At 43.8% G+C, this 21,856-nt stretch overlaps 1 protein-coding gene across 1 annotated transcript in view; it reads right to left on the reverse strand.

Annotated features, from left to right (window-relative positions):
* smg1 (SMG1 nonsense mediated mRNA decay associated PI3K related kinase) overlaps positions 1 to 21,856 on the reverse strand; it is a 67,833-nt gene that overhangs the window by 7,346 nt on the left and 38,631 nt on the right. The window contains exons 46-70 of the mRNA XM_087138577.1: positions 21,448 to 21,548; positions 20,387 to 20,540; positions 19,581 to 19,700; positions 18,586 to 18,860; positions 17,689 to 17,862; positions 16,733 to 16,905; positions 15,707 to 15,774; positions 15,414 to 15,518; positions 15,060 to 15,145; positions 14,610 to 14,830; positions 13,524 to 13,622; positions 13,068 to 13,186; positions 12,027 to 12,290; positions 11,099 to 11,380; positions 10,268 to 10,385; positions 9,732 to 9,832; positions 7,210 to 7,460; positions 6,550 to 6,693; positions 5,421 to 5,625; positions 4,727 to 4,851; positions 3,495 to 3,699; positions 2,316 to 2,538; positions 1,867 to 1,951; positions 1,612 to 1,682; positions 840 to 992 (exon numbers count right to left, since the gene is read on the reverse strand). Of these exons, the coding sequence (XP_086994703.1) occupies positions 840 to 992; positions 1,612 to 1,682; positions 1,867 to 1,951; positions 2,316 to 2,538; positions 3,495 to 3,699; positions 4,727 to 4,851; positions 5,421 to 5,625; positions 6,550 to 6,693; positions 7,210 to 7,460; positions 9,732 to 9,832; positions 10,268 to 10,385; positions 11,099 to 11,380; positions 12,027 to 12,290; positions 13,068 to 13,186; positions 13,524 to 13,622; positions 14,610 to 14,830; positions 15,060 to 15,145; positions 15,414 to 15,518; positions 15,707 to 15,774; positions 16,733 to 16,905; positions 17,689 to 17,862; positions 18,586 to 18,860; positions 19,581 to 19,700; positions 20,387 to 20,540; positions 21,448 to 21,548 (3,922 nt within the window). The remainder of the gene's footprint in view (positions 1 to 839; positions 993 to 1,611; positions 1,683 to 1,866; positions 1,952 to 2,315; positions 2,539 to 3,494; positions 3,700 to 4,726; positions 4,852 to 5,420; positions 5,626 to 6,549; positions 6,694 to 7,209; positions 7,461 to 9,731; positions 9,833 to 10,267; positions 10,386 to 11,098; positions 11,381 to 12,026; positions 12,291 to 13,067; positions 13,187 to 13,523; positions 13,623 to 14,609; positions 14,831 to 15,059; positions 15,146 to 15,413; positions 15,519 to 15,706; positions 15,775 to 16,732; positions 16,906 to 17,688; positions 17,863 to 18,585; positions 18,861 to 19,580; positions 19,701 to 20,386; positions 20,541 to 21,447; positions 21,549 to 21,856) is intronic.

Consider the following 21,856-nt stretch of genomic DNA (forward strand, 5'->3'; position numbering starts at 1 on the left):
AATAGCTCAACAGTTTTCAGCCGTAATAATGAGAAAACTGGCATCATGATGTGCAACAATGTCAGTGTCATGGCTAAGAATACCAGTTGGGGGAATTTCAGTGGCTTTCCTTAGGGAGATAATGTCAATTTTACAACAGACCAAAAAACTGATGAAGTCAAAATTTAGGTTCACAAGTTGTATGGGGGCAGCTTCCGACTGTAAACTGAGTGCTCGAATCAGGAAAACAGTGCTTCGCTTGCCAGATTACAGCAAGACAACTTTACACTAAACAGGTGCGCATATTTAGTGTCCCTTTGGTTTCACACAGTTCAGAGGCATGGCAATCTTCCCTGTGTTTTTTCTTAATTCAGTTTCGTTTTTGAGAGTCCATTCAGCTTCAACAAAATGCATTCCTAACCCAATCCAAACTCAATGCAAACCAAACCAAATTTAACCCAAACTCAACACCAACCCAATCCAAACTCAATGCAAACCAAACCAAATTTAACCCAAACTCAACACCAACCCAATCCAAAGTAAATGCAAACCAAACCAACTTTAACCCAACACCAACCCAATCAAAAGTCAACACAACAGAACCTAATCCAAATCCAACGCAACCAATCTAAATCCAACACAGCCCGATCCAAATCCAACACAATCCATATCCAACAAAACCCAATCCAAATCCAATGCAACCCAATCCAAACCAAACTGAACTCAACTCAAATAAACCTCAACCCAACCCAAACTCAATCCCAACCCCAACCCAATGCCATCTAACTCAACCCATTTGTTGGGTCAATCTCACAGTTGTGGGCTGCTCATTACTTTCCCAGTTCTAGGTCTCTACTCACCGGCTGCCTTTGAAGCCGTTGGGGGCGTTGCTGGGGTACCCTCAGCCGCCCGGCCCAGCAGTCCAGACACCCGCAGGGGTGAGCCCGCCTTGCTTCCCTTCATGACCTGAAGGTCCTTAGAGTCCTCGCCCACGTCCTCACTAGTGCTGGCAGCTACGGCAATCACAAAAAAACCAAAAACAAAAACAAATTCGTCGAGTTCAAACAGGATCTGGAGTTCCTGAACCAATAAAGTAACGTGCACACTGTACAGGAAAGTACTTCACAAGTATTTTTCACTTCTTTGGGCCTTGAGCTGGATCAAGAGAGTGTGCTGTTTTCTGAGCACCAGAGACTCCTTTGATCGGAAGTGAACTGCGCTGGTTCACGAACGACTAGGAAATGCAGGTGTCACGGTCGCGTTGCTACCAACAAAATGAATATTCTTGACCAACATGGCTCTTTTCAACCAATGAGGGGGTGCTTCTGCTCAAAATGGATTAGCACTTTCAAGGCTAACAGTGAGCCAATCATGAAGGAACGCCTTTGCTACAATTCACATGGATTGCACGTGGCTTTTGCTGAGACCTGACACTTATGCTCGAGAAGAGTTGTGAAGTGCTTGACTATAAATTTGCTGTCTGCAAGAAAAACCAATCAACTGCACATGTTGGGTACAGAAAGGCGATAATGAAAACCATGTGCCATGTTTTAGATACATCAGAGGCTCTCTCTGGGCATGTATGCAACATTTGAACTTAAAGTCAATGCTGCTCGAAGTGATATGACACACCTTGGCTGTTGTCAGGCGGGACCAGCTTGGGTACCAGTGGAGAAGCCAAACCAACCAGTTGATCACACAACCTACCAGGGAACATCACACAATGGAACAGTTAAGAACCTAGTATGGAAGTTATTTCGTTTTGAGAACAACTTGAGCAAGGTGTGGGTCTCACTGTGTTTTTCTATCAACTTCTGCTCTGAAAGTTATTCATCCTCTTCATGTAAAATGTTTAAATAGATTCTTTTTGTGTCATAAATATTACACCTTTTTGTCTGGTCTGCCAGGGTAGCCATCTTGGGAATGACTTCAGACAACTTCAAGATGCTATCCTTGTCATCTTCCGAGGAGCCTGAGATTAAAAAAAGATACAACTTACAGAAGTCCAGATTTTTAACAGCAAAAATCTTACTTTCCCATCTGGACTCCTCCATGGGGAAAAATTAAAACATTTCACTATTTTCACAAAAAGTGATCACAGAAAGATTTTTATCAATCAAATATTTCTGCCAGTCTGCTGATTTTATCAACAGCATATGGTCCCTCCAAGATATACCCTTATATACTGGGTAAATTGAAAATAAATATGTACTGTGTACGTGCTTAAAATTGAATGGCACCCTCAATGTTGGCTAATTGAGTGATGTGCAAAACTCCACAAACCACATCACAAGATACAACAGTCTTAAATGAAACACCCGTGTTCAGAAACTGACCAACTAGCAGCGCCTTGAGTGTGGAGGTGAAATCCTCGGAGTAGCTCTTGTACTCTATCATGAACGTCTTGAAGACGCCCTCGCTGTTGCCAAGGACACCATCCTCTGCCTCCTCCTCCTCCCCTCGGGCCAGCGTCTTGAGATGGGTCTTAACCTCTGACATTAGCTTGTGATGGGTGGACAAGGTGTTCTTGACTGTGTCTATCTGGCTGTGCAGGGCTTCCTGGATCGTGAATCAGACAGGCTTGTGAATTGCAGTGTTATAGTCAGGTACTTTACTAATGATCCCAAGTGCTCCATTAGTACTTTTCATTAGTTGTCACAAGTGCTCCACAGGTACTTCTCAGAAGTTATTACAAGAATATTTCACTAGTCATTAAACCTACTCAACAAGTATTTTCCACTTGTTATCCCAAGTGCTACATGAGTACTTTTCATTAATTGTCACAAGTGCTCCACGAGTACTTTTCACTAACATCACAAGTGATTCATAACTATTCACTAGGTATCAAAAGCACTTTTCACTAGGCATCACAGGTACTCCAACAGTACATTTTACTGGTCTTACCAAGTGCTCCATAAGTACTTGTTTCTAGTCATCACAGATGCTCCACAAGTACTTTCCACTAGATATCACAAGTACTTTTCACTAGGCATCACAGGTACTCCAACAGTACATTTTACTGGTCTTACCAAGTGCTCCATAAGTACTTGTTTCTGGTCATCACAGATGCTCCACAAGTACTTTCCACTAGGTATCACAAGTACTTGTTTCTAGTCATCACAGATGCTCCACAAGTACTTTCCACTAGGTATCACAAGTACTTTTCACGAGGCATCACAGGTACTCCAACAGTACGTTTTACTGGTGTCCCTGATGTTCCACTGGTACTTTTAAAGTACATACATGACAGCTGTGACTACTGTTCCATTTTGGAATTGGTTTGGGTTGATCGAGACTCTACTCAGCAAAAACCTTAATGTTTAAACATTGACTCTCCTCACACATATCCATGTTTGCATCTTTCAACATCGTCTTTTGACAGCCACTAGAATGCATGCACACTTTCCATTTGACTTGCACATGAAACCAGGTTCGCAATATCTCCCCAATAGCCAATGTCCCACCAACCCTCTCACCGACCCACTTCAGAGTTAGAGTCTGGTTCCCTGACTCACCCGTCCGCTGTGCACCATGACCTCTTGTTCCACCACCGCGTTCTCCCTCTCAGCCGTCCTCTGCTCCAGGAGGTCCAGCATGCTGCGGATCCACCTGCGGCTAATGGGTAGCTCGGCCGTCGGAGGCTGGAGGTCGATGAAAGACTGTTCCATCTGGCTGATGGAGGCCGTGCACTGCTCCACCTTCAGGCAACTCTCCTGGCACCTGGAAGAGGAATGCGACGACAGAGAGTCAGTCATCGCTGCGAAAGTCGGGCCACGACAGAAAGTTGCGGCTATGGCTTGCGATAACATTTGCGCCCACGCGAAGCCATTGGGAAACGACGGCAGCCACTCCCCATAGACACATGTGTTAGTGGAACTCCAAGCTGCATTCAATCGATTCCAATGTTGTAGTCAAGTCTACAATTGCCAGACTAGTCACAAGTGACAAGGCCAACAATGACAAAGGTATGGCTTTTGTCAATCTGCAACTTAATGAATTGTGATGGACTTGACAACAATGCTGGTTGTTTCCGATGTGGCCTGACTATTTCAAGATATATTTTGCATTGGGGAGATATTAATTTTTATAACGGGTTTCGCCCTTACCCAACGTATATATTGATAAACACTGTATGCTCAGTGCTTGTCCGAGAGCTTGCGAAAAAATTCACAACCTTTCTCAGGTGGGACTCGAACCCACGACCTCCTGCTTACTACTGCAGATGTCTTAACCACTCGACCACCGAGCTTGCCGTGGTGGCCTGACTAAATTTCAATTCAAAATTAGAAAGATGAAAGACGTCATCCGCACAACACCCAAAGAGTGTGTTCAGCTCACACTAGAAATGAAAATGCTGTGCAATATTGGCAAAACAATTTATTGCTGAATTTGCACAAAAAAGACCACAAACGCTGAGTAAATTTTTCCAACTTGCAAGAGTGGAAAACAAGTTGTTATATGAGGTCTTAAATCTGATGGTTGTGCCCTGGACTTACATTTTTTGATCAAATAGTGAAGATGGACTGTACGCTACATGTCAGGTTGAGGAAAAAGATTTTCGATACACACTTGGTTACAAATACAATCTCTTCTTCCATGTTATCGATAGCCCAATGAATCCCCAAAAATGTGTCATTTTTGTTATGTGCTGAGTTAGATTTCGGGAGGTGTTTTTTAATGACAAGAAAACACTTGGAGGTCAGGTTTAATGTACCACAAGTCTCCCAATTTGTGAACAGAATATTACCTTTTGAGTAGAGCAAGGAAGATGGACTCTGCATTGATAGCTTCACTGGTCCTGGTCCGAAGTGCCTCAAAGTGAAGGATAGCATTGCTCAGGGCAGTCACCTCCGCTGACCTTTTGTTCTCCATCTTTGGGCAAAAATTCAAATATTAAATGAAATTCTTGACACCGAGATACCACAGATTTCTGACAGGTGGTGATACATTACATGAACAGGAATATCTGAGGTTTTATGTTACATTAGGGAATGATGACAGATCTGGACAAACTACATCCATGCTGATCCTTTGAAAAATGGCTATAAAGTGTAAAACAGCTACCAGACGGTTCGAAAAAAACACCTGGGCGAAGCAAGTTACTATAACAGACCTTATTCACAAGGAAGCCATGTTTGATCATGTTCCCTGAATCTATCGTAATCGATGTAATATATCAAATGTGGTGGTGCCAGATTATTTCGGGTTCCATGCCTCACTTTCATTTTTTAAATGTTGCTTGAAACATTTAGATAGAATAAATCACATATTTCAAATAATTCATCATCATAATTGAAATCAGTCTGCAATGAACTTTTTTCATTGCTTTTTTTTCGTTCTCAGGTTCTAAAAAAATTAAAAAGGTAACCTCGCTTTCAATTCAATATGGCCGACTTGCAAATACGGTCAATGGCCAATGCTTTCACTGAAAGGTCTCTAACCGCATAGGTGGCTGCCCGGTCCTTCACAGCCTTCTCAAACTCGTGCAGCACATTGTGGAGCGTCGGATTAGCACCTGCCGCCCACTTCAATCGCTGGCTGACGCTGTTCTGCTGAATGATGGCCCTGTCATGAACGGCTGTTATGGCACCCTCTAGGGACAGCAGATGCTGAGTACGTTTGCGAAGGTCAGACATGACACTTGACCTTTGTAGTAAGAAAACAAATATAACATTGTCCCCGGTAATTTTGTTTTAGTTTCTGTTAGAAAGAGGAAAGAGAACACTCTGATTGGATATGTCACTCAGCACTCTGATGACAACGAACATTTTATGGGTGACACAGTTGTTAAGGTTCCTATTAATAGATATTGTGGAAGATAAAGGAGTTTTATTACTCCAAAGTGACCTTGGTGATAGGCAACTTGTTTTGTCAGGTTGATCACATTTCCTTGAAAAACACAGGAACTCTATCACATCATGTGTATTTCCAAGGTCCAGTGAGCGTGCTCACTGATGAGAACGCACCATAAGCTGCTGCAATGATGTTTCTCACCTATGCGTCGTATTTACTCGAATATAACGAGCTAAACACAATCTGTTTATTTGATAACTACCATTAAGACACTGAATTGGGAAAAACATTTCCCCTTTTGAAATAAGATGCTTGCTTCAGCCTCAAGTTGCCATCAGATGTCAGATGCTTTATTTCAAGAAGAAAATGTGAATTGATGTCACCATCACTTTGGGAACTTTTGCTCCTAACAAATATCGACATTATGACATCAAAAATGGCCGTTAAAATGAACCAATCAATCAGTTTCATCTCCATCTATACAATAAAGGGCTTTAAAACAGATGTCTATCTCAGGCATGTCTACGTAGACTAATCCGATTTGAGGCCATAACTACGGTGGCACTACACTCAGATTCACATTCTCCAGCTTGACGTGCTAATGCATTCAGCAACTCACGACACCCCAGTGGCCGAGGAGGTATGTAGCGTGCATACCACCTGTCCACAAGCACTGTGCCACCGCAGTAATGGCTTCTGGTACTTAAATGTCGAATTACACAATATCTTTGTGTGTAGCATTCATTTCAATGGGCGAGGTTGTGCTGGAGTCGGTACCTTGAGGGAGGCAGGAACGGCATGTTCTGCCGCTGTATGCCGGCTTCCTGTAAGATATCCTCGTACAACCACTGGAACCGAACCACCTGCAGCTGAGCGTGCTGGATAGTCTCCTGACAAGCTGTTACTGCACTGACTTGCTGCCTGAGGTGAGAAAAAGTAGAAGGAAATGGCAAGCATTCTTCACGACCGAATGTAAAGCAAGGTTGGGAATGAATTTTTACATTAAATTCTGAAGGAGGCCATATTGAGATGATTTAAGTTTAAGAAAAGTCTAGAAGTAGTGCTTAATACCGATAGAAATTGAAACCCAGTATATTTTTAGTGTGATTGACTATTTTATTTTCCAAAGTTCATTTGACAACAGCCTTGACTCCCAGTCCATAACTTTTAGGCAATATACTGATGTGCCCTTCAAATTTCACTGTGGCATATTCCAGAATGGTGCTTTGAAACTTAATTTGCCAACAGATACACAAGGTAATCATGGAGTAGATTTTTAGTAAAACTGGGTGAGTGATGTAATGTGCTCAGAAGTCTGCATGCTCATCCATCGATCCAACCATCTCCTTCCTGTACACACTGCATTCATTGTACGCACTCAGCATACTCGTACTCATTTTACTCACTGAGTGTACTCATTGTACTCAATGTACTCACTGAGCCTGGGCTAAGGCCCTCCAGCCTGCATCATACTTCTTGGTGTAATTGTTCACCACCTGGTAGAGGTGGGATTGGACCAGGCCCTTCTGGATGGCCAGGTCCAGGGCCTTCTTGCACATGTCCTCCAGGGAGGCCTTGGAGTTGGCTCCTACATCCAGGGCATTGATCTCAGCCAAGGTGTCCAGGCCCAGCTGGTGGGCCAGGGTGCAAGTGCAGATGCTGATGGTCTGGGACAGGATGCCGATGGTCTGTAGAATGGGGAAGAAATGCCTAATTGATCTACGGAATGGGAATTGGATAGCAGAGTACCGGTGTATGGAATGGTGGAAATATATAACCTATGGAGGGGACGGGACAACTGCGGTCTGCAAAATGAGGAAAAAAATGATAATCAGTGGCAGTGGCAAGTGGATGTAACTGGTGAATACTGCAGTCTGTAGAATGGACAAAAATGCCTAATTAATCTACAGAAAGGCATGGGATGGAAGCACAATGGTGTGCAGAATGGAGAAAATGTCTGATTCGTCTACAGAAAGGTATGGGATGGAAGCACAATGGTGTGCAGAATGGAGAAAATGTCTGATTCATCTACAGAAAGGTATGGGATGGAAGCACAATGGTGTGCAGAATGGAGAAAATGTCTGATTCATCTACAGAAAGGTATGGGATGGAAGCACAATGGTGTGCAGAATGGAGAAAATGTCTGATTCATCTACAGAAAGGCATGGGATGGAAGCACAATGGTGTGCAGAATGGAGAAAATGTCTGATTCATCTACAGAAAGGTATGGGATGGAAGCACAATGGTGTGCAGAATGGAGAAAATGTCTGATTCATCCACAGAAAGGCATGGGAGGGAAGCACAATGGTGTGCAGAATGGAGAAAATGTCTGATTCATCTACAGAAAGGCATGGGATGGAAGCACAATGGTGTGCAGAATGGAGAAAATGTCTGATTCATCTACAGAAAGGCATGGGATGGAAGCACAATGGTGTGCAGAATGGAGAAAATGTCTGATTCATCTACAGAAAGGCGTGGGATGGAAGCACAATGGTGTGCAGAATGGAGAAAATGTCTGATTCATCTACAGAAAGGCATGGGATGGAAGCACAATGGTGTGCAGAATGGAGAAAATGTCTGATTCATCTACAGAAAGGCATGGGAGGGAAGCACAATGGTGTGCAGAATGGAGAAAATGTCTGATTCATCTACAGAAAGGTATGGGATGGAAGCACAATGGTGTGCAGAATGGAGAAAATGTCTGATTCATCTACAGAAAGGCATGGGATGGAAGCACAATGGTGTGCAGAATGGAGAAAATGTCTGATTCATCTACAGAAAGGCATGGGAGGGAAGCACAATGGTGTGCAGAATGGAGAAAATGTCTGATTCATCTACAGAAAGGCATGGGATGGAAGCACAATGGTGTGCAGAATGGAGAAAATGTCTGATTCATCTACAGAAAGGCATGGGATGGAAGCACAATGGTGTGCAGAATGGAGAAAATGTCTGATTCATCTACAGAAAGGTATGGGATGGAAGCACAATGGTGTGCAGAATGGAGAAAATGTCTGATTCATCTACAGAAAGGCATGAGATGGAAGCACAATGGTGTGCAGAATGGAGAAAATGTCTGATTCATCTACAGAAAGGCATGGGAGGGAAGCACAATGGTGTGCAGAATGGAGAAAATGTCTGATTCATCTACAGAAAGGCATGGGATGGAAGCACAATGGTGTGCAGAATGGAGAAAATGTCTGATTCATCTACAGAAAGGTATGGGATGGAAGCACAATGGTGTGCAGAATGGAGAAAATGTCTGATTCATCTACAGAAAGGCATGGGAGGGAAGCACAATGGTGTGCAGAATGGAGAAAATGTCTGATTCATCTACAGAAAGGCATGGGATGGAAGCACAATGGTGTGCAGAATGGAGAAAATGTCTGATTAGTTGAGGTGAGCAACTGGTAATGTAGACAAAATGAGAAAAATCCAAGCCACAGAAGATTTTCTGAGGTGTTTTTCAATCTGCAATGGCATGTATGAGAAGTGCAAAAATGAAGAAATCTGCTGATCCAAGATGAGTTATGAGTGGATTGGACAACCATAGTCTACAGAATGGGGAAGGGGATGCAATGGATGGAATCCTATTCTATATAGAATAACAAAGTGCATAACCGATAATCAACTGGTTAGTCTAAGGTAAGCTACGATAGTCTGCTGAATGCGACAAATGTTGAATTGACAGCCAGGTACTTGGTCTAGACTTGTATACCAAAGGGCTACAGAATGTCAACAAAATCAGGAGTAGCTCGGTCGTTTGACTTGGGATCAAGTGCTACGCCAAAACGGCGTTGCATGTCTAGGCAAAGATGTGTTCAGAGCTGAGGTTTGCTCAATTCTTTCTTTGAGAGAGCATTTCTTTCAGTTTGCTATGGGCCAATATACGTGCGATTTTTACATTTACACTGGAAAGAAAAACGCAATGAGGTATTCAACGGTGTAAACTAACACTTTACCTGTTTTCTGATCAAACCAGCCACAAACTTCTTGATAGGTTTGATGAACTGAGCCTCTGATACTAGTGCTACCTGTAACTCAGAGATATTCTCCTGACAGCCTGAAGCGAGAAAAGTGTAATCATTTCAATACAGAGCATCTTTAAAATAAGGTCACTTTCCAAGTTGGATAAAGTCTGGGTCTGGGACATTGGCAGTTTTGCTTCATTTGTAAGAAATCTCAACTTTTGGTTTGGTATTTATTTGCAACACCTCATCCAAAGATTCTGCAGACCGGAATACCTCGTCCAAGTAACCCAAATTTTGGTATGAAAGAACTGCTGATCCATTAGAAATGCGGGTTTTGCCCAAGTTGCTGAGCGTGCGAGGTTGGAAGTGGAGCTCAACTCCTCTCGACTGACGGCAACTCCAACGTTTTCTTCAGGACGCAACTGCACCAAGTAACAAAATTCTTCCACGATGAGTCAATCAAGTGTAAGTTTGCCAAAAGAAATTTCAATCCCACTTCTGACGCCGAGGTAACTCGTCGCACGTACCGTTGGTCACCCTTGCATATTGCTGGCAGAGTGTGATGAAGTCCTGCATCGCCTCAAGCTGCCTGATGAAGGCCCAGTCCCTGAGGAGCTGCTGGGTGTTGGAATTCAGCACAGTGGACTGCAAATCACGCACAGAGAGGTAACAACAATATCAGCGACAGAAAAAGTACTGTGTGCCAAGCTCATAGTAAACAATAATTATGTCATTGATCAATAAAATATCACTTGGGGGAGGCCTGAGAATAGACGGGTTTTCAAGCTAACTTTTGAAGACTTTTGAAGACTTCACATTGAAAACAGTTTTAAAATGCTGCAGTAAAATCCTGAAAAATGGGGAAAAATTTGTTAGAAGACCTCAGCTACAAGTAATCGTTTAAAGGATTCATTATTGGGTTGAGATTGGTTCGGGGCGGGACAGCATTTGAGAGTTACAATCTCCATTCTCTTCCGTTGGCAAACTTACAAACTTCACTGAATTTTCAACATCAAAATTAAACTCCTGAAAGTATCTTCTGCCCCGCATATAATTATCTCTCATTCACAATTTACATTTGGTATCACATAAACGCAAATTCATTTAGAAGATTCAATAAAAATCACTGCTAAATAATCACACAACACAAACTGGCGATCCCAAGAGTGCCAAAAGAACCGAGTCCTTGTTGCCTGGTGCCAAATGAACATTTACAAAGGGATGGTATGTTCCCTTTTTCCCATGACACCCAGGTACAAAAGGTTTTCTGCAATGGGCATCGCTCATTTTCAAATCTTCAAACTTTCACTTCTTGAAGGATAAACAATTCTCAGAGTTTCTACAAGCCTGGCGCCCACCTGCATCTTCTTGGCCTCCTGAATGACGTCCATCCTCCTCCACTGCGGCGGCACCGACAGCTGCTCCATCGTGGCCACAAACTCCTGGATAGCTGCCTCCACCTTGGCAAAGGGTGCGCTGAGCAGGGCCAGGAGTACCTGGCCCTGGGTGGGAGCCTGGGGCGGTGGTGGGGGGACGGTGGCGGTGGAAGGGTCCCCGGGGTCACCGGTACTGCCCGCTTGTAGGAGGGAGTTGAACCTGCTGCGTAGCATTTCCACAACGCTTGTTGAGATCAGATCGCCCTGGAGGTTGACACCAAAGGTCATACAGTCAGACTCGGCTATAATGGACATGGCTTTAATGAGCATCACAACAGATCTACACCAATTAACAGGGTCCCAAAGTGTTGGCATTCAGTATCTCTGGCATCCACATGAAATCACAAACCGTCAGACCACTCAGAAGGTACACTACCATCATGATGTGCACATCCATCAATGTAAACAAATCCTGTAACCATGATCAGACTGTTGGACATTCCTGAGGGCCCCCTTCAATGGCTAAAAGCAGCGCCGTGTATAGAGAGTTGCGACATGAGTGTCACCATTGTTGGAGACAAACTGGCAGTGTATGCGCCAGTGCATAAGGACAGTTAATATACAGTAGCTGCACACTCTGCTGTACACATAATGAACGGCCATTTTGTTTCCAAAATCTCAAGCTGGTGCTGCTCTCTCTAAATGCAGCTCTGGTGAAAACCCAATGTGATAACTATTGTCCGCAAGTGAGTGTTCCAAGGAGGTCCTTCGAACAAAACCCAACACAATATTATCCACCACTGAGGGGCCCATTGGAAACCTCCAGTGACAATATCATTGAATTCGTCTATTGGAGTTTATATCATTTTTATTTAACAATAAAAGCAAACTTCAACTGAATCTTTCCAACCTCCATGCCAAGCGTCACACTGGTCAGGTCCTGTTCAATCTGCTGTAGCACCCTGGGAAGGAGTGAGGGGCCATCGCACAACTCCCGGAGGTCCTGGATCACCTTGTCCACCGTGGCGTCCCCTGACTGCAGGCCAGCGATGGCCCGTGGCAGGATGGCCTTGCGGTACTGGCTATGGACGTTCTGCAGGGCTTCGTAGACCAAGCGGATTAGCCTGAAGCAATCAAGAGCGGAGAGGATGGGGCCTGCGTCAAAGCCCTCCGGCTGAAAAAAAAAATCGAATACAAAAGATGATGGAATCAAGAAACTTTTGGGTCAAAGGTCAGGAAGGCTAAGACGGGGGCTTCCATCAAATACCTCAGGCCAATTAAAACAGTTGTATTTCCTATTACAATTTTTTTCAAAATCAGCTTGGCAGGTAAGTCAATCATTTTAACTCTTGAATATTTGGGGGGGGCAAAACTATTGAGCGGGCCACTGATTAATTATAGTTTTGAGCACTCTTACTTGTAGCACTTCACATGTGACGATGTCGTATTCAAAACTGTAATGATAATGTTGATACTAATATCAGACTTGCATAATCAATGGTTAAGTGGTTAAAGAACGTAACATTTTGATAGCAGATCGTATACTGTGAGCACATACACGTAAAAGAGACAGCTTCTTGTTTTTTCAAAGGCAAACCTTGTTTTGTGGGGTAATCTTCCCCAGTTCAGGACAATGCCCAAGCATAGTTTGTCTTGCATGGCTGGTTTTAGATCTGAAACTTCAACCCTGACGTCCTGTTTCAGAATGTACGTAGCGGCAGATCTGATGTTTGTTCCTATGGCCATGTTTCGGCATACAGACAATCAACTTTGTGACAGGTTGGCTGTTGTTCCTGTAGTAGTGACCAGGTAAGAGTGTTCTTCTCGTGGGAATTGCCAGGCAAACTAGAACGCTTAAATCCTGTATGATCCCCTGTCTCTCTTGAGTAGGGTTTACATCACAGGCTGAAAGACCCTGAGTGTAATCCAAAACCTCTGACAGGGAACTTACCCATTGACAACCGCTGACCAGGTTGACAATGACGTCTAGGTTGGCTATCATGCTACACAGTTCCTCCAGGAACCAGTTACCATTACGGGAGGTGAAGTCGACCAACAGGTCCCCAGCACCTGTGGTAAGTACACGGGTCCGTTTACGTTCAATAAGGTGAACTTACCGGTCATTTTACGTGAATGGAAAAAAAGCCGTCTTCACCGTGATCTTGTAAAAATTCAGGTGTTACTGCTGCATATGGGGAACTTCAGTTCAATTGAAATTTTTGAAATGGGCCCTGTTGTGATGTAGTCACGCCACGCAAATCTTGGCAAAATGGCACAATGTCTGTTTCAATTTGCTAACACTGATGCTTCTCTAGTCTAGCTATATAGTGACATGCTTTATTCTCTAACCACAAATGTATATATGTGTGTCTGGGTTTACAACATGTACTTTAACAATGGGTGATACCTGCAACAGCTCCTTCCATGATGCGTGATCTTTGGCTGAATGAGCAGAGGGCATTCATCAAGACCGCTGTTAGCGTCATGACGCCTGCATCACCATTCTCTGGTGGTTGGAAAAAAGAAGGAGTCCAATCTTGCAGACTCGAGTCACTTGACTTAGACTTGAGTCGGACTCGAGTCGCTATTTTTGTGACTCGTGACTTGACTCTATTGTTTTTTGACTTGCGACTTTACTTGGACTTGCAAAAAATGACTTGTGATTTGACTTGGACTTGCGCATTATGACTTGTTACCAGCGCAAGTCAGAAAACTACTCAATCGAAATCACTGCAGTTTTAAACTAGGCCTATCAACGTAACTTATACCTTGCGGCCTCAAAATAATGTTGTTGAATTTAATCCAAAAACGGCGTCCCAATTTCGAAGGCCGAAACTTTCCGCATTAAGTGTCAGATTCAGGTGGTTGTAACATGCCTTCAAGACACGCTAATAGATTATTTTTATAACAGCTACCCATATTCAGACATCTGTTGAGCATTCACCCTGTAAATTTCCAGTTTGGGGGAGAAATGGGCCAAATATGCAGTACTAAAGCGAGCAGAGACAAGAGAGTTGTCAGACACCCTGGAAATGCTTCCAAACCCCCTCTCTTCAGATCAAAGTCACAGTATAATATTCAGACATCAACGTCCAGTATGAACAAAAAGTATGACAGCCTGCGCTCAACTTCAGGGAGCTGCTGAGCAGGAAACCCTGTCTGGCAGAATTAAGCAGAGAACCAATCTAGAGTAATATGCTTTTCACTGAACTTTGGCCGGTAACCTGTTTCTGCTAAGCACATATTTTCTATGCTTAGCAAAGTTCTGTGTTTTCTTAACTCCATAAATCAGGCCTCTTGTAAGCTGGGAAATTTATGAAGTGAAACAAGTTTGAGGGCCTGACAGAATCTTTCATGAAGGCAAAACATTTGTTTTGGTTAAATATTCAGCTGGGATAGCAACATCAGGCTTTCTGTTTATTTTAGATCACTGTGGATTGCAGAAGTTTTCTATTTTACATTTCTGGAAATGTTTGTTACGCTTGAGACATACCTTTGACAAAGCTGCATATCTCGGCGTAGGTCTGCTGCAGCGCCCCTTCCGACTGGGCCAAGTTGGCCTGCGGCATCGTGGCCTCCATGGCCTTGACCAGCTTGGCATTGGCTTCTGTCATCAGGCCGTTCAGGGATTCCTCTATGGCCGCCGCTGCCTTGGTGTGGGCCGGGGTTGGGGCGCTGTACTTGGCCTTGAACCTGACCTGCAGCGCTTGGCACCTGGGATGTAGAGAGGGAAAAACAGTCAGACAAAGATGGTGACATGACGTGGTAAATGCATGTTAACGTTTGCTGGTGAGTTACATGCACATTAACAATCAGCATAGGAACTAATCATCGGCAATACACATCTCTTGATATCTTGGCTGGTAATCTGACTCTACTGAGCAGATATTTTCTGTGCTTTGCAGCTCTTTTCAATCCACTAATAGGTGTGACTTTCACTTACTTTGACGACGTGAAATCACACACAAGTTCCTGAAGCCAGGTCTGCCATACGTAAGCCCGATTCATCTCCGCAAAGTTGGCTGGGAACTAAAATTGAAATACATTCCATTTTATCACAAGAATAGCTTGATTTTTCTATTCTTTGAAGCTTTTAACGTTTGTCTCTTAACTTTACCTTGAAGTTTACCTCATGCAGCAAAACTTCCCAGCAATGTAACTTTGAAGTGTTTTTTTTTTCTCTTTCAAAGATCTTCCTGGTCTTTTGTCTGTCATTCTTAAGGCAAGCAGTTAGACCCCCTGCTCTGCTCTGCTGTACAGTCAAGATTGAGGCAGCATGCATAAGGCCTTCCGTTACCTGTCTTGCCATGTTGCAGTAAGTCTGCAAGATCTCCACACAACCTTGAAGCATGGTGCGTCGCTGCTGCAACAGGCCGCTCAGTTCCGTCTCAAGGTGCTCACACTACAACAAACACGCACAACGCGGGTACAGTTTACACAAGCAGACCGTTAGCACAGTGACAAACCTCAGTAAAAACAACTCTAACGAGGTCAACTCTAAACTTACAAATTTTACGCTGATGTTTTTAAGAGCTGAGACTGAAAATTAACAAACCATTGATTGAGTTGACTGGTGCAGCAAATTCTTACCTGCCCGATGATTTGCGTCTGTCCAGCAGAAGTCAGGAATTTTACACAGGGCGCGTACGGTGCTGGACCTGTAGACAGAATCATTCGCTGTAATCAATGCTTGAATACGGAACTTAAGAATAAAAATGACTAGAGGATAAATGTGGACATACTGAAGTGGCAACTACGCAATCATTTCTGGGTGGTTTTGGCACACACTGCTGGAGGTAATTTGCATGCAACTTGAAAGAAACAAAAAACGAGGAAACTCCAATTTTTGCAACAATTTGTACAGTAATTTTCAATTTTCAATGGTGCAAGTCTGAAGTGCAAAATGAGGAAATCAGCGGATTCGAAGAACAGTTGCATGTCTGAATACAGAATTCCTTTGATTGTAACTTTATCTTGTCTTGTATCTCCAGGCCCGATCCACTGCTACGGGGGGCATAGATGGGTTAACCCAACTTTGCACACAGCCAAAATTCTCCAGAATTCAAAGTGAACCTGGGGTTTAGGGGTATAGGATTTCTGACAACAGCGGAAACCAAACGCATGGAGTAGCTCTGTTGTTCCAGCATCAGTACAGATTCGTAAGTTTAAACAATATTCATTGTTGATTTTTTCTGCCCCCCCCACTCTGTCCTGCCGCCTATCCTGGACACTACCTGCACCAGACAATGGACAGTAGTAGCACGCTTGCGTTCCAGGGTCTATTCTCATTCCTGCGTTCCAGGGTCTATTCTCATTCCACGCAGTGCAAAACCAGCCCGGGGGGGGGGGGTGGTGTGGGGCTGCTTTTAACTTGCATTAAGCAGGGAGGTTGGAGTTGATTTTAATACATGGGCAGATGGGATTCGTGCAAGGTCATCAGCTTTCTTTGCATGCTCAGGATCATGTATTTCTTCAATGTAAAACTGAGCCAATGGTGGCAACCACAGTGACATTGCATGAGGTTGCGAGTGTGACTTAAATGCATTCCTGGGCATAACAAAAGTGGCCTCTTTTCCTTATCCCTTTGAGCTCAGAATTCCTCTTCCAGGAACTCACCCAGGTCCAGGTCTTTCTCCGTCTCCTGGCTGATGGCCGTCAGGTGGTTACCCCTGGCCGTCTCCAGGGCCAACTTGTGCTGGATGTGCCAGAGGTCCAGCTCGCGCAGCTTGTCCTGGATAGCCTGGGAGGTGGCCACCCGGGCATCTTCCACCTGCTGACACTCCCTGTACCTGAAAATGAATAAAAACACAGAAATAACGATGGGTAAGGACACAACCCATCATCCCACAGGTTGTAGTGGCCCACACCATTCAGAGCTGAGGACTGGCACATGGTTTGTTGCAATTTCCAGCAGAATGTGCACAAGATCACTGCATTTGAGCATTTGGCAATTTTAAACAAATTGTGCACCCAATCACCGCATCTTAGTGTCTGACTATTTTCAACTAGAAATGCATCCAATCACTCCACTGTAGTAATTGACAGTTTTCAACTGTGCACAAGATCACTTCATCTCTATATTTGTCAGTGTTCAACTGAATGTGAACAACATGCATCTTATTTGGTTATTTTCAACTAAATGTGCACAAAATCACTGCATCTTTACTATTTGCCAATCCTTCACTGAGTGAATTTGCTCTGAAACATGTCAGACACAAACACTGTCAAGTCTGAGCAGGAACTGAAGTGTCCAGTTTCTAATCGCAGTGGTAAGTTTCTACTTGGCACACAGATCGTCAGCACATCGATGACATCATTGCTTGTGAGTACAAAACTTTCAGCACCATTTTAACATTCCTACGTTGGTTCAGCTGCAGGTATGATACACCATTCAGCAAAGACAAACAACCATTACATGTGTCAGTATCTATGCTCTGGTATGTATCACGCACCTCAGGCTACAACTGACTCACAATCCAAACAGATAACCAACCGCATCAGGTCTACCATAACACTGACCGACTGCGGCTTACCACAAAAGTCAAACTTCATTTCGTCTTCATTTCTCTCACCTGATCTGCAGTGTATGCAGGGCGTGGTTCTTGTCATTGAGCGCAGCCTGAAGGACTCTGGAGTGCTGGGTGTACTGGTCGGTACCGTCCTCCAGTATCTTGCTCTCTTGCACGGCATCGAGGTACGTGGTCAGCTGCTCCTCCAGATCGGACAGGGCATCCAGCATGTCATCTCTGGGAAGCAAGATACAATAGTATACCATTAGGTTAAATCCAACGAGCTGCTTAAAAGCTAAGCAAGTCACTCCCTCACTGTCTTAGCCTACTCTTTACACCTGCACAAATAGAGGATATTACACAACTGAGTTTTTCCCAAAAGGGCTTAAAGCAATAATACCATGGGGGGGCTTACAGTGCACCATTTTAAGGACCAGATTTTATCCAAAGGTGATAGTGTGCTACATTAACATCTGAACAGCATTCTACACTCTTGCCCTTTAAAAGGCCCATTCACGACTGCAAGAAGCCAAAGAGGAAAAGTTGATACACAGGTTGTACAGAAAGCTAAGAACTCTATGCAAGAACTGGAGATGGTATTGTTGGGCCAATTCCCAAGAGCCCTGGACACACCATGTGTGGGTATTGGAGAGTTAGTGACCGATTTTCAGTGGAATGTGTACAAAACTTGCATAGTATTTGTGATGGAGAAATGCAACTGGGCTTAGACACTTCAGTATCCATCAGTAACAATGTAAATGTTGTACAATTATTGCAGACATTATTTTTATGCCTCTAATTGAAACTTAGTGACACTTTGGCTTATTGAGATCAGGCTTATCGATAATGTCTGAAAGAGACCTCATTTGAATGAACAACTTCAAGAGAACACAGGTAATGCACTGTACTCAGCATCTACGGATGACTGATCTGAGGGACGGCTCTCTCTGAGAGACACACCTGTTCTTGAACCAGGGCCCCTTCATCTCGGCCACTCGGGAGGAGAAGAGGCTCCTGGTGATGTCCCGCTCCATCTCCCGCTTGCCCTGCCCGCTGTCGGCCACCACGGGGTTCATCTGGCCCCCGCCGTAGACAGCACTGGCAAAGCCCCCCTCGTTGGCTGTGGTCCAGTCCACCAGGGGGTCATAGACAAAGGCCTCCAGCAGGGTCAGGAGGGTCTCCCGCCCCTTGCGCATGATCTTCAGCACCTCTTCAGCCGATTGGCGGAAGGTTCCCTAATTTAAACATAATGTCACACAAAGCGGGTCAACACCTAGATCTTTGAGGCATTAGGCCCAACGCCACAAGTAGTCAGATTCATGTCAAAGAGTGTGTTTAAATAAAGTTACAACTCTTCAGAAGTCATATATGATTTCATACTAATATTTTTCAATCCAAACTATTCAGTCCATAACTAAAACCTGAAATTTGGGAGATGCCATTCCTCTGATGACACAACTCAGACACAATCTCTCAAGAACTTCAGGCACAGGCTTCTTGGTATTAAGCCACAAACATGTTGATGGCATTAAACGTCTGCATACAACAGTATGTCACGGCTTTTGATTCTGGTTACCAGATTAGTCTGTGGTTTTAATGCTCTATCTAGACTTAGGCTGCATCCGAATCTCTTGTCTAGAGCTAGGTCTAGGTCTTCGCTCCATTGGAAATGCGTGGAGATGCGTAGACAATAGACCTAGCCGTAGCTCTGGAAGCTCGTTTTGAACACGGCCTTACACTAAAACCAACCTACACGTACAATTAATCAAAATCAATCAGCGAGAACAATGTCTGCAATTAACAAACTAATCACCAGTATTTTTTAACAGAAGTGGACAGTCTTATGTTTGTGACTTCAAAAATGTAAGATGCATATCAAATCTAACGGCTTCTGGATGCAACAGCGTAGAAGACAAGAGAGCAACATAGAAACTCCAGCATGACTGTCAACCTACCTCTACGCCGGTCACACCCAGAGCTGTCTGTATGTTCTGTGTCATCCTGAACGGTACTCTCTCTGGCACACGTAGGTTCTTGCCCTTCTCAAAGCACACGTTGTAGTCAATGTGTACCACCTGGGCCAGACAGTCACAAGTCAACAAGACAAGTACGTTAAAGCCCGTTATGACACGCGCCTTCAACAGGCTTTAGTTTAGGCCAACAGGGAAGAATGTGTATCGGGTCCATCAATCTTCAACATCTGCTACGTTAGAAGAGGAGTTGCCATGAATTCCGAGATCAGCTAACACAACAAGACAGGTGCTGAGCTGACATTGGCAAGTAGTATTATACTGCTGCTATCATCTGATGCAACCAGGTTTGCCGGTAACAAGAAACCTGTCTTCATTTGTAAACTTTAATTGTGACGGGTCTCGTAGCAACTGGGCCAACTTCACAAACTTTATTCACTGATGGCAGACAAGATGTACAAATTACAACTGGAAAAACGTACATTCGGCAATTTGATGACCAGTGAGTGCTACAGTTTACATACACTTGGAGATTTCTACTTTTGCATCATTATTTTAAGCGAATTCTGCCTCTGGTTGACATACTAAGACCATGTTGAAATGAAGGGATGTTGTTTAAGACTAGGACTCTCCGTCATTGTACATCTATGGCAAAATCCTAAGCCTCAGTCATACAAAATTCAATTTGGACAGTGACTAGGCATGAAATGAGGTGAGAGACTTGGATCTCTCATTTGATTTTTCAGCACCTTGGGGGAAAACGGTTTAGTATTGACATCTGTGAATCTTACATCGCCTGTCAGGAAGTTGACCAGGACGTTATCAAGGTGACGGTCACCAAGGCCGATGATGTAGCCAATGACAGACATGACAGCGGTGGAGCGGGAGTAAGCCTGGGTGATGTGCCACCACTCGGAGGAGCTGCCACTGGAACACCACAGCTCCCTAATGGGAATGGGGGGCAGGGATTAAAATGAAGGGTAGTTAGTCATTCTTGCCTTGTCTGAATCACTTGGCTTTGGCTTAAAATCATGCACAAGTCTATGGCAGCAGCTACAGCCAATTCCTTTGCCTTGAAATTATGCACAAGTCTATGGCAGTGGCTACAGCCAATTCCTTTGGCTTGAAATTATGCACAAGTCTACGGCAGTGGCTACAGCCAATTCCTTTGCCTTGAAATTATGCACAAGACTATGGCAGCGGCTACAGCCAATTCCTTTGGCTTGAAATTATGCACAAGTCTATGGCAGTGGCTTAAGCCAATTCCTTTGCCTTGAAATTATGCACAAGTCTATGGCAGTGGCTACAGCCAATTCCTTTGCCTTGAAATTATGCACAAGTCTATGGCAGCGGCTACAGCCAATTCCTTTGCCTTGAAATTATGCACAAGTCTATGGCAGTGGCTTAAGCCAAATCCCATTAAGTTGTGGACAATATTAAGCCACTCTCAAGTAATCTAGACATGCCCTTTCATTTCAGGTAGCAGTAGGCCAAAAAATCTTCGCAATGACAGACAGTTATATGGAAAATATATCTGATGCTTTGAAAGAAGAAACCCAAGTTATATGCTGCTGCAAGATGACAAATGACCACATGACAAAACATCTACAGCACAACCTGTGTGCTCAAACTGTTTACTGGTATCCAGCAAAGTTTACGGTACCAGTACAGTATTTAATGAGGTAAATCCTTATGATTATTTGAATTTCAAATTCAGAACTTTGGCCATGAAAACTTGATGACAAATCGATTAAAACAGTATGCAGACATGGAAAAATCACGCTTGGAAATAAAGTTTGTTTTGATTGTAACAAATAGTAAAAAATCTGACTTTATGTTTGTGTGGACTCACTTTGCTAGGAGATCGCTGGGCGTCTCTTTGATAAGTTCCTGCATGACATTTCTCATGATGCTGAGTGGCCAGTCCTTGCGAGCAGTCTGATCCGACAGTCCCTGGGTTGAGTATAAAGCGAGGAGAAGAGTATGGTTGTTGGCCATTAGGCATTATAAAAAAACCTGTAGAGGGTTTTCATGGCTGCCATTTTGCTGGCTATTGCTTTTGTTCTACAGGGTACGCACAAAGGAGGTTTCCCCCCAGAACAAAAGAACTGCCCTGCAAGATGGCTTCTACGCAAAGCCTCTGTTGCCCCGTACAAATCAGTTATCTTACATATATATCCATTCTTGAAAACTGCCCAATGATATGAGACGACAATACACCCATTACAAATAGGTTCCAGGAGGTATATCAAGGACCATGA

Source organism: Acanthaster planci, linkage group LG07, assembly GCF_054643075.1.
Source record: "Acanthaster planci isolate LZ-2023a linkage group LG07, COTS_SCS, whole genome shotgun sequence".
NCBI classification, from domain to species: Eukaryota; Metazoa; Echinodermata; class Asteroidea; order Valvatida; family Acanthasteridae; genus Acanthaster; species Acanthaster planci.